The sequence below is a fragment of the Lithobates pipiens genome, unplaced genomic scaffold, assembly GCF_037356315.1.
Source record: "Lithobates pipiens isolate NorthernLeopardFrog02 unplaced genomic scaffold, aLitPip1_a1.2 Scaffold_18, whole genome shotgun sequence".
NCBI classification, from domain to species: Eukaryota; Metazoa; Chordata; class Amphibia; order Anura; family Ranidae; genus Lithobates; species Lithobates pipiens.
In genome coordinates this window covers 362,009,901-362,022,757 of record NW_027507758.1, presented here as the reverse complement: position 1 = coordinate 362,022,757, position 12,857 = coordinate 362,009,901, and the positions used below count along the sequence as shown (strand labels likewise).

The 12,857-nt window shown below is 40.6% G+C and overlaps 1 protein-coding gene across 5 annotated transcripts in view; it reads left to right on the top strand.

The window, feature by feature from the left end:
- The window catches only part of LPP (LIM domain containing preferred translocation partner in lipoma), a 541,140-nt gene that overhangs the window by 230,205 nt on the left and 298,078 nt on the right, over nucleotides 1-12,857 (top strand). For all 5 annotated transcript variants that reach the window (XM_077487560.1, XM_077487557.1, XM_077487561.1 and 2 more), the window contains one exon: nucleotides 1,691-1,813. In XM_077487560.1, coding sequence (XP_077343686.1) covers nucleotides 1,691-1,813 — 123 coding nt within the window. The remainder of the gene's footprint in view (nucleotides 1-1,690; nucleotides 1,814-12,857) is intronic.

Here is a 12,857-nt window from a genome sequence, read left to right as displayed (position 1 = left end):
GGCCAGAATAAATTAAGGTTCTGACCAATGAAATAAACTCCCAAACACTGCTAAACTTGCCTAAACTGGTTTTAAAAAATGCAGCTTAAGTGAGTTTATAATGCTGATTTTCTCCTATCAGCAGAAACAGTGTTTACAAGAATAGTGTGCATGAGGTCTTCAACAAGCTTCAAATAGTGCTGTTTCTCAAGCTTGGTACCAAAGAGGCGGCGGCTATGCTTAGCAGGTCTGCAGTTATCCCACATGAGCCTGACAGCAGTTTATTTAAAGTGACAGTCAGCCCTTGCATTTTTAAAGTCTCCAAATTGGAGCTTGACTAATGCTTTAACCCTTTCCCTGCCAGGTCCGTACGCCATACGGACCTACAGAAGTACCTGCAGGCGGTCACTGACCTCATTATTCCCTTTGCTATAAGCTCATGGTCACGTCAATTACCATAAACCTTATCACAGAATTGTTCAGCAGACTCTAATTAGTTATTGACCTCATGTGACTACATAGTGTTACTATGTATTAGACTGTTATTTTATGAATGAATGAGGAATCTCTATACAGATTCCTTATTCATTCAAGTAAAGTGCTGCAGAGAAAGGGACTATCTTCAGTCCCTTTCTCTGTCTCAAAAAAAGATAAAAAAACATGGTAAAGCCTGGTGGCAGCTGGTGCTAAACCTTTTTGGAGAGGCAGCAAACAAACCCCCTCCCAGGTCCACCCACCTTCAGCCTCTCCACAGTGACAGCCCCGCCCCCAGCTCCCCCTGCACTCACCCCTTCCACGACTTCCTCGGCTTCTCTCCTGGCTAACCCAATCTGTCCTGATTGGCCAGGAGGAGAAGCTGCAAGACAATAGAGAATATTTATTTGCTATTGTCACAAGTGGGTGGGTTTGGGGTGCATTGCTTCATGCCCCACGCCCAATCTTTTTCAAGCCAATCTGAGCCCTAGGCTCTAACAATGTGGCTTAAAAAGGAAAAAAAAACCTCATACAAATGAGTCCAGTGTTCTGCAGGTAGGCGGCGCCCCTAATGGACCAGCCGCTCTTGTAGCGGATGACAGGTCTGCATCCTCTCTGCTGCAGCGGTTTAGAGATTAATGGCTGTGTGTTGCGTTGTTTTGAAGGGATAGCAAATTTATACGGTTATGCAAGCTGTACACTCACTACTTTACATTGTAGCAAAGTGTCATTTCTTCAGTGTTGTCACATGAAAAGATATAATAAAATATATACAACAATGTCAGGGGTGTACTCACTTTTGTGAGAAACTGTATGTGCTAAATGTTCTTTCAACAGAAATCTCAAGATGTGTCTCATGAAATAATTCAGAACTTGTATGCATGCAAGGACCAGATTTTTCTAAGCAAACCAAAAAGGTTGCATTTTTTTTAGCATGCTAAAAACTTTGTGTGATCTTCTCAATAGCACAGATCTTGGATGCAGATTCCTCTATCATGGGACATAAACTTACAGCTCAAAATATGCAATATATTATTATTTTTTTCAACAAAAAAAAAGCGAGAAACCCATCTGTTTTATTCTTTAGAGCCTTAATCTGACAATCTTACACGTGGTAAAGAAGGTGGGGAGGCTTAGTAGGCCTTGACCACCACTAACATTTCAGTAGAATTCATATTATCTGGTGAATGAAGCAACTTGGTTGACTCTTATGAAGCTTCCTCCATATATCTTACAGATAAACACTGGTGGGAAGACGATAGAAGAACGCCGCTCAAGCTTAGATGCAGAGATCGACTCCTTGACAAGTATTTTGGCTGATTTGGAAAGCAGTTCTCCATACAAACCACGCACAAGTCAGGTAACAATCACAGTTTTTAGTATTCACCATCTCATTTTTGTATTTATAACGATGTACCAATGAGGATTACTTGATCTCACATTTAGAGTCCTTTCAAAGCTTTGTCTGGTAACGCATGCATTTTTGTGCAGTAAGGCCTATGGCATTAAGGGCTCATTTACTTCCGAGGGAGGGGCAGTCAAAATAGGCAGTTTAGCCATGGTTTTACCGGCCATCCCCCTTAAGCCTAACATGGTGGCTGGAAGATGTAGCACATGTGCCATGGCCACACAATGCTTTTCTTTACAGCAATGGCAAAAATGTAAACCCCCCTGTCAGGTTTGGTGCCATGTCACAATTGTAAGCCCATTCAAAAACCCCACTTAGTCTTAAAAAAAAAAAAAAAAAAAGCATTCAGTATTTCCTTCAGACCATCTGATGACAGTCTTTCCAGTAGTGCAACCAATCAAGTGTAAACCAGCTCCTAGGCAGTCCCTTTATTTTTCATGGCACTCAGCATGTCTCAACACATAAAAACATGCACCTGCTTTATTTTTGGCACCAAAGAGCACCACAACACACATCCGTGATTTGTGGTGTGCTGTAAAGCATAGGCGTTCAATTCTACTGTATATGTGCATTGGGGTGCCATTTTCAATGAATGGCAAGACATATTCTGCATGTTTTCATGTGTTAGGGTAATGTGCATTAAATGCAGCTTTTGACATGCTAAACTAGATATATATATATATTTTTCCAATCCAAAAAAATTAAAAATTCCAGCGTGCACCATTTTTGTTCCTTAATATAATCCTAATTTACATTGTTTAATTTGCTGGAATGCTGCAATATTTTAATGCATAATGAACTTACTTTACTCTAAAAGCAGCTTGGCAGTGCCCATTGTTACTGACAGAATTTGTGACAACCGTGATGCATAACATGCACTGTAGTAGTAAACACCTACCCTATCAAAAACTTAGAACCCCCAAACATTATACATTTTTTTTTCTCTAAAACCCTAGAGAATAAAATGGCGGTCGTTGCAATACTTTCTGTCACACCTTATTTGCGCATCTGTCTTACAAGCTCACTTTTTTTGGAAAATACACATTTTTTAATAAAAATAAGACAACAGTAAAGTTAGCCCAATTTTTTTTATATTGTGAAAGATAATGTTACACCAAGTAAATTGATACCCAACATGTCACGCTTTAAAATTGCACCTGCTCGTGGAATGGCGACAAACATTTACCCTTAGAAAATCTCCATAGGCAACATTTAAACAATTCTACAGGTTGCATGTAGAGTTTGAGTTACAGAGGAGATCTAGGGCTAGAATTATTGCTCTTGCTCTACTGATCGCGTCGATACCTCACCTGTGTGGTTTGAACACTGTTTTCATATGCGGGCACTACTCGTGTATGCGTTCACTTCTGCACGCGAGTTCGGCGGGATGGAGCACCTATAATTTTTTTTTTTTATTACTTATTTTACCTTTTATTTTTACACTGTTTTTTTTAAAAAAAAATTGTGCCACTTTTATTTCTATTACAAGGAATGTAAACATCCCTTGTAATAGAAAAAAAGCATGACAGGTCCATTTAAAGACGACATCTGGTGTCAAAAAGACCTCAGATCTCATATTTACACTAAAATGCAATAAAAAATAAATAAAATAAAAATGGCCCTTTAAGAGCTATAGTTTGAAGTCATTATACGTCGGTACTTTGAAGAGTATTATCGCTGTCATGACAGCAGCTAGCTGCCATAACCCCGGTATCCTCCTCTTTAGTGGGTGGTCCGCTTCAAGATAAAAGTGGCCCCTGCGGCAGATTCTCTGCGAGATCACTTTTATCGGCGGGGAGAGAGGGCCCACAATGCTTCGCTGCCCTCTGCTGCTTATCGGAGCCATCGGCAGTAGCAGCGGCAATTGTATTTTTCCCCTTGTGTGACATGGAGACGAGTGAGGGGAAGATGGCCCCAACACGCTTCCATATCATTGCATGGTGAAAGTGACGTCAAAACATTGCTTCCGCCCATAGCTCTTAAAGGGCCATTGTATTTATTTAAATGACATTTTTTTTTATTGCATTTTAGTGTAAATATGAGATCTGAGATCTTTTTGGCCCTAGATCTCACATTTAAGAGATCCTGTCATGCTTTTTTTCTATTACAAGGGATGTTTACATTCCTTGTAATAGGAATACAAGTGACCCAATTTTATATATTTTTTTAAAAGAACAGTTTAAAAAATAAAAATAAAAGGTAAAATGCATAAGAAAAAAACAAAATCATTTTTAAATGTGCCCCGTCGCAGAAGCGAACGCATACGTAAGTAGCGCCCGCATATGAAAATGGTGTTCAAACCACACACGTGATGTATCGCCGTGATCGGTAGAGTGAGAGTAATAATTTTAGCCCTAGACCTCCTATGTAACTCAAAACATGCAACCTGTTGCATTTCCTATGGAGATTTTTAAGGGTAAAAGTTTGTCGCCATTCTGCGAGCGGGCGCAATTTTGAAGCGTGACATGTTGGGTATCAATGTACTTGGCATAACATTATCTTTCACGATATAAAAAAAAAAAATAATATTGGGCTAACTTTACTGTTGTCTTATTTTTGAATTCAAAAAATTTATTTTTTCCAAAAAAAGTGTGCAAGACCGCTGCGCAAATAAGGTGTGACAAAGTATTGCAACGACCGCCATTTTATTCTCTAGGGTGTTAGAATATAAATTTATAATGTTTGGAGGTTCTAAGTAATTTTCTAGCAAAAATAAAACTGTTTTTAACTTGTAAACAACAAATCTCAGAAAGAGGCTTGATCCTTAAGTGGACAAGAACTGTAAAGTAGAATCAAAAACATTGTGCAGTTGTACATGATGTTCTGAGTACACAGTAAACTTTGACCATCGGCTCTTGCTACTGTCAGTCAAATCCTCTGAGGACAGAGCGTACATAGCCCAGCTCGGGAGTGCACCCACACTTGTACCCCCATAGCAAGCCGCTTGCTATGGGTGCACATGCAGAAGAGGAGCTGAGAGCGTCAATGGGAGCCTCACAAGACTACGTAAGGTGCTACTCTGTGCAATACCATTGTACAGAGCAGTTAAGTATAGCATGTTTATTATTTTAATAGTATAAAGAAAAAAATGTAAGGTTTACAACTTGACTTCCTCTTTATAGAACATATGCGGCCAATGGAATTTAAAGTATTTAAATGTCAATAGATATTATATAGTGCCAACAATTTACACAAAGCTTTACATATACTGTATATTGTACGTTTACTTCAGTGCCTGCACTTAAGGAGCTTATAATCCAAGGTCTCTAACTCACATTCATACATACTAGGGTCAATTTCGACCAGAGTTGATTAACTTACCAGCATATCTTTAGCGCATGGGAGAAAACCAAGTACCAAGACGTAACCCACACAAGCTATGGGAGAACATGCAGACTCCATGCGGGTAGTGCAGTGGTTGGGATTTAAACTGGCAACCTTTAGGAGGCAGTGAAAGTGCTTTCATTAAGCAATTTTGAGAAGTTCCTCGGTGCTTTAAATTATTATGTTGAAAGACCCCTTTCCTGATCAGTATTAGTTCTTGGCCAGATGGCCTCACATTCTCATTGAACACACTTCTGTATAATGCGGATTCATAGTTTACACGACAACTGAAAACTGTCCAGGCCCTGAAGCGCCACAGCAACTATAATATTTTCAACACCATGCTTCACAGTTGTTATAAGGTTCTTCAGTTTGCACCAAACATATCTACTTTAAAGCTGGCTATACACTGCTCAAATGCCATTCAATTTTTACTTTATCGGTTGAAACATGAGCAGTGTATGGCCCTGCCTGCAATGATTTGTTTCACAAAAGTCTATAGTTCTATTGACTTTTGTTGGAGGACACTGCTGGAAAATTGTCAGTTGAGCAAGGCCTGCATCCATTCAGATGCAGGCACTGCTTGGGTATTCTGACAGTCAGGATCACCATCGCAATACTATGGTTCGGCAGTGGATTTGTCCATTTCCGCTGTTAGTGAGGGTGGAGGAATCCTATTTGATTTTTACTTTGTGCAGCAATCAGACTGAGTGAAAAAAATCTGTATGTATATGGCCAGCTTTATTTTAGTTCACCAGCTTTTTCCTAGCACACTTTACATGCAAGCTACATTGGTACAATCTCTTTTTGATTGTGAATGCATGCACTCTACCACAGCCTTTTGAAATCTATTCTACTTCTAGATTATTTTCCTTACAGTGAAATTATTTAATAACTTTCTTTCTAAAGCTGAACAAAAAATAAATGAGCATTGTTTTCTGACAGTGGTACTCTGAAATAAACTGATCAGTGGCTGCAGTCGCTGATCGACAAACATTTTCCAACATATCCTTCAACAGAAGTCGATCTATCGATTTGATTTCTGTTGAACAGGTGTGGCCACACAATATTTCAGCAGAAATGTGCCCAGGTGCCTATAGTACCATGCCTCCATTCGGATATATAACAGACACACAAAAAATATTTTGCCATGGGACTTTAAATGAGACAATATAAAAATCATAAAATTTCACTCTATTATACAAGGATCACACACACACACACACACACAAGCACACGCATAAAATAGTTTGACATGTCAAGCCAGTTGGTTACATATAAAAATATATAATGTACATCAAGCTGATATATTCGATGCATGCTTTACACAACCAAAATGATTGCAGTATGAAAGAGGGATGCATCTTGTGACTCAATGCATTTCCTGAATAGTTTCACTTCTTCAGGTGTAGCTGCCTCCAACAACAGAACTCTATACTGCTTAGAACTTGATCATACATAGCGCCTCCAAATGATGACCACTGCTCAGTGTCTGACAAGGGAGTAGTAGAAGGAGACCAAGACACCCAATGTGAAAACCCAAGGGCCTGGCACATAAGAGTACATGGCTATGATAGAGAAAATCAAAGTTTCAAAAACTAGACCTAGTATTTGCAAGGATAAGTGATGGTTCTTCAGCCACTCAGGTCATGATCACAAAGAAAAATGACGTGTGACTAATCGTCACTTTTCCTTGCCAACACAAGGTCTATTTTTTGGTTCTTTGCATTTCTCTATCACAGCCATGCACTCTTGAGCTACCACTTGGGTTTTCCCATTCAGTGTCTTGGTTCCCTTCCATTACTCCTGTGCCAGACACTGAGCAGCAGTTGCCATTAGGAGGTGCTATGTTTGAACAACTTCTAAGTTGAATAGAGCAGAGTTTACTTACTGTACATTAACACTCGCAGCAGATCATACACTCAGTGCATTTTGAACATGGCGCAGGGGGATGCGCATGGAATGCAGGTTCTCCACACCACATTCTGATGTGATTTGGCCAGATTATTCTAGTTGATTCTGTTTCTCAAATTCAACTTTTTTTTGTTAATCTGATGTATTCCTCAACAGTAGCTTACTCAACACTTAACATCGCCAGCATTCTCATAGCAACTCATGAGTTACCAGACATAAACATGTCTACTAATCCTAATAGGGCACAGTATGGAATGTGGCATAGCTTCCAGCTTCTACTGACATGCTTTGTAGTGTGACAGCAATCTACTCTGCTTCTTCAGCAAACTGTTCATTTTACTTTATTCTTCCCTGGGTTATTTTTATTCACAGTATATAGTGATGCACTAGTGCTGTGTTGTCAATACTCAAGTGTCATTGTTCTTTATAAATCCACATATAATTGTTTTATTTTGGGGAAAACTATAATCATTTAGTTTCTGTTGTAGAGATTCATGAGTGACGTTTTACAGAGTCATGAGTCAGATTCTGATGGGGTCCCAGAATCAATTTTAGTGGCCTCCAGATGTGCAAGACAAACCCATGAAGCTTTTCTTGAATTTGACACTACATTACCTCCCCATAATATTTTTCCTGCCACATTTGCCTGTAATACCTCCACTGATTAGTTGCTTACATATTTCTATACATGAATACTAGTGTTATTGGGAACATTTCCGCCATTGGAAATCTCTCAAATTACAAGTTTGCATACATCGGAATGCGCATGTTTTTTTTTCATTAAAAGTACTGTGGTTCTCAGACATTTGTCTTGACTTTTGTATACACATAAGCCTGAGTCACGCATGTTCTTATAAAAAGCTTCAAAGCAGTACTTGGGGCAAGATTTACTTACACTGTTCTGGCTGGAAAGTAAAAATCATGTTAAAGAGGCGAATTGCAGGGTTTTAGTGGATGCTGAGCCTTTGGCACAATCACATTTAGTGGAAAGGACATCTTTTAGTTTGAAGGCATAGTGTCCTGTTCCTGTCTGAACTTTGGCACAGACTTTCGTGTACACTTGCATGTATATCTGTCTAGTAATTGAATCTACCACAATTAGATCTTTATTTGGCCCATCTCTCTAGCTATTTAGTATACCTGTTCCATAAAATTTTTAACCATTAAATTCATCTCTAAGTGCATAAAAAAATCTTTGCATGAATTTTTATTTTGACATTTTTAAAGATTTTTTTTTTTTTTTTATGGGGATTTACTAATCTGCCAACAAAAAAGGAATAATTGCTAAAATCATTTCATTTATTTGGAACTAGAAAAAAAATTGATTGAGAACCAGTCTTTAAAGTCAGTTTAAACATTCGTATAATAATGTGCATTGTTACAAGTAGTGTTACACTATTACTTAGTCAATGTTTATTGGCACAGCTTCTAGCAGAAATGTGATCCGTGCACAATATGAAGGCTTGTTGAGCATTCTGGAACCTCATGGAGGCACCATGAACCCTAACATGTTTGGCCTGTAAAGATTTCCCTACAGGATGGTGGTCAGTTGAAAGGGTCAACGACTGGGTCAGTAAAGCAAACCAAGGCGTAGCCTGAATTAACAAACTTTTTGTACAAACTAAAACAAAGAGCATGGTAGTATTTTGCATGGGAAACATAGAACTCATAAGCATATTGATACAAAATTTAAATAGATGCAGTACAGTATACTGTGTGTGTGTGTGTGTGTGTGTATATAGATATATATATACACACACACACAGTATCTCACAAAAGTGAGTACACTCCTCACATTTTTGTAAATATTTTATTATATCTTTTCATGGGACAATACTGAAGAGAGAGGCACTTTGCTACAATGTAAAGTAATGCGTGTACAGCATGTATAACAGCGTAAATTTGCTGTTCCCTCAAAACAATTCAACACACAGCCATTAATGTCTAAACTGCTGGCAACAGTGAGTACACCCCTAAGTGAAAATGTCCAAATCGGGCCCAATTAGCCATTTCCCTTCCCTGTGACTTGTTAGAGTTACAAGGTCTTGGGTGTGAATGGGGAGCAGGTGTGTTAAATTTCGTGTTATCAACTCTCACTCTCTCATACTGGTCACTGGAAGTTCCACATGGCACCTCATGGCAAAGAACTCTGAGGATTTGAAAAAAAAAGAATTATTGTTGTAGACCATGATGAAGATTCTCTTCTGCTCGTTGTCTTTTTTTAAATTTGTCTGTTTTTGCTCTTCCAAACTTGACCTTTCTGCAGGAACCTCACGCAGGTTGTGTTGATCTTCTGTCAGCCATTGTTTTGTCTTGACCAATATATCATCAGAAGAGATCATGATTCTTGTATTGAGGATCCAAAAGACATGCCAGCACAACATTTGTATTCTCTTTAGGCTGTTCTAAGAGTTTAGTGAGGCTGTCCCTCGTGACCTGCCTGAATGTTTTAATGCCTCATGTTTTGAGTCCTTCATTCTCTTGAAGAAGCATCTTCAGCATTATTACACACTGGATTACAGATGACACAGATGAGTCATGACTCCCCTCTAGTGTCACTTGCTCTATACGGAGGAGGATCTCAATGGCATTAGCTACAATGTCCCACTGTTTAGCAGTAGGACAACTATATCCTCCATGTTTGCCTGAATAGATGATGCTCAGAGGTCGCTTCTGTTCCAGCATTCTTCGCAGCATGTGAAGTGTTGAATTCCAACGTGTTGGAACAGCCTGAATTAGGCTGTTTTTGGGTAGGCCAAGGTCGGCCTGAATGCACCTCAGTTGCTGCTTGGCAAGGTCTGAATGGTGGAAATGGCCTGCACACCTCTTCAGCATGCCAATTATATCCATCAAAGTTCTCTGGCTTGAGAGACCATCTACCACAAGTTGCAAGGCGTGTGCCATGTAACTGAGGTCTGACACTTCAGCAAGCCTCATTCCTTTCACCATGTTTGTACCGCTGTCACGAAGCACAAGCATCAGTTGGTCTTTGTTTATTCCCCAGTCTTGAAGCATGCTTAGTAACATTTCTCTAATGTACTCCCCAGTGTGGGATCCTTGCATCACCTTTGTATTCAACACTGATTGCCTTTCTCTTTCATTCATTGACTGACACAGTGCCTCCTTAATCTTGACCATTGGGTTATATCGCCTCCGCAGGTCATAGCAAATTTTGCTTTTTGTCTTTCTTCAATGCATTTTGTCTTGGAAGATCTACAATCAACTGCCAGGCTGGGTGACGGGATGGATAATCTAGATCTAGTGGTCTCCCCAGTCCAGCCAGCGAGTGCTGAAGCTAGGCGCTAGGTCGGCCGCAACATAGACCCATTGGACGGAGGCTGGCCCGCATATTATACATCTCGCAGGGTTGCAGGCGAAGGGGCTCTGGTCCAAATCACAGCAGTCCCTTGGCCGACAACCCCTCACTTCAATGGCGAGAAGTTCTGTTTGGAGGGTCACCCGCACCATGGATCGGTAAGTATAATCCCCCTTCTCCTCTTTGGGGCGGTTTTGGGTGGACGTTGGTACGTCCACCCAAAACCGTTGGTATCCCCTCCAGTGATAGTCGGACCTGCCTGCAGGATTCCTCCTCCCATCCTAAAGTCCCTTGGTTAAGGTGGTCTTCCCCCTCCCCCCGTGGATTGGTGGCAGCCATTCCCATTCTGGGTGCTTTGTGTCCTGCCCTGGCAGGATGGAGGGGGTTCCAGTTCAGAGGGTGCATGCCCTGCTGTATGTGCATTGTGCGATAGTGTGCAGTTGGGGGTCCCAGTGCCGAGAGCGCAGAGGTGCATAGTGTAAAGTGGTGTTTCCTTAAATGTTCACCCAGCCTGGTGGAGTACAGTTCCTCTTCTACCATCAGATATTTTTTTGTTCTGCTTAGTCCTACTCCTGCAGAGGCAATATAAGCCAATGTTCAAGATTGAGACGCTGTGCCGTTCGAACTGAGAGAAATTAATTTTACGGTGAGTACAAAAATCCCCAATTTTTTTTCATCCCTCCACTGTCAATGAAGTGGCATGTAAGACTCAGCGATTCTGTTGGTCCTGAGCAGAAGCCAGTCGTGAATGAGTGTGTGTTGCCAGCATTCTCTGGTTGCAGCATAGCCTTTACATTCTCAACTATCTTTTGGTGGATCTTTCCCACCATTTCAGTTCAATAATACTTTTCACTCTTCAGTGGGAACCTTGGCTTAGCTATGGACATCAACTGCTGAAATCCAGAGTTAGTCATATTTGGAAATGGCTGATTGCTTTATCCAGATGTTGGGATCTTCCATCCAAATTTAGCCACTTAGCTTTTTTCTGAAGCATATCTTTTTTTGTTTGTGGGACTGGGGTATTTCACTTTGTGATTCAGTTTTTCTCTGTGCTTCATTATTAAATGAACTCATAGGGCCCAAAGATTTGACGTATTTTTGTTTTTTGCAGTTGTTAATCCCATGCTCACATTGTGCATGTGTTGCACCCTGCTGCTTTTCCTGGAGTTGGTTGAGATGAGAAATAGTCCCAGACCAAACTTTTACTTTTTCTCCCTGCATCCGTCTGCATTGGAATTTGAAAGAGTAAGGTTAAAAATTACAGGCACCCTTCTGTGAGTGGGCTTGCTGGCTGGCACCCTTCTGTGGGTAGGCTTGCTGGCCAGCAATCCTCTTTGGGTAGGCTTGCTGGCTGGCACCCTGCTGTTTGTGGGCTTGCTGGCTGGCACCCTGCTGTGGGTGGGCTTGCTGGCTGGCACCCTGCTGTGGGTGGGCTTGCTGGCTGGCACCCTGCTGTGGGTGGGCTTGCTGGCTGGCACCCTGCTGTGAGCTTGCTGGCTGGCACCCTGCTGTGGGTGAGCTTGCTGGCTGGCACCCTGCTGTGTGTGGGCTTGCTGGCTGGCACCCTGATGTGTCTTCTGGCTGGCACCTTGCCGTGAGTAGGTGGCTGCTGGCTAGTTGGCATGTCCGTCCGAGTGTCGAGGTGAGGGAGCCCTGTCAGACTCGAATCCACTGCCACAGAACAGGTAAGTGTAACATGTTTGTTATTTTTATAGACTAAAGAATTTGACAGTCACTTCAATCTGGTCCTCAGATGGCAGTGGGTATTATAAACATATAAAAGATTGATTAGGGGTCCTCTTTAACTTTTATATTAAGGTTGATAATTGTGTGTTTTATTTTTTTTCCCTCACGACAAAATAATGTACTTCCAGATCTAAAAGATGCAATCTGTAAAGACAAACTAAGCTTCACTAAGGGAGCCATGAAGGCAAACACATAATACATGCAGTGAGACAACTGAATGCTTTGGTCTTTTCCCCTGTTGTGTATGAATTACAAATTATTCCATTTGTGCTCATGAGGAAAAAGTGGGTAATTTGGCACTCTTACAATAGTCTCATCAAATCTGTTTGTTTGTTTGCCTGTATATTATTTCACAATAAGGGAAAATGACTGTTTAATGTAACAAAGCGCAGAGAAACCTCCGTCTCTTACAGCACCAAAATAATGAATCTGACACAACAGCTTAGCCAAAAAGGTTAGGTAGAATTTGCAGTGCATTACATAGGTAGTCACCTTCATTGGACTTCTTCATTTTAGTATTAAATCTTCTAAATTAAATAAGTTTGACTGGAATTTTATGTCACCGGTTCACATAAAATAATCAGTGTTGAGGTGTAAAAAATATACATGGATTTTCAAATCATTTACGATTAAAAAATTTAAATGGCTTGATTTCATAAGTATTCACCTCTTTTGGTTTCAGACTGACACACAGCA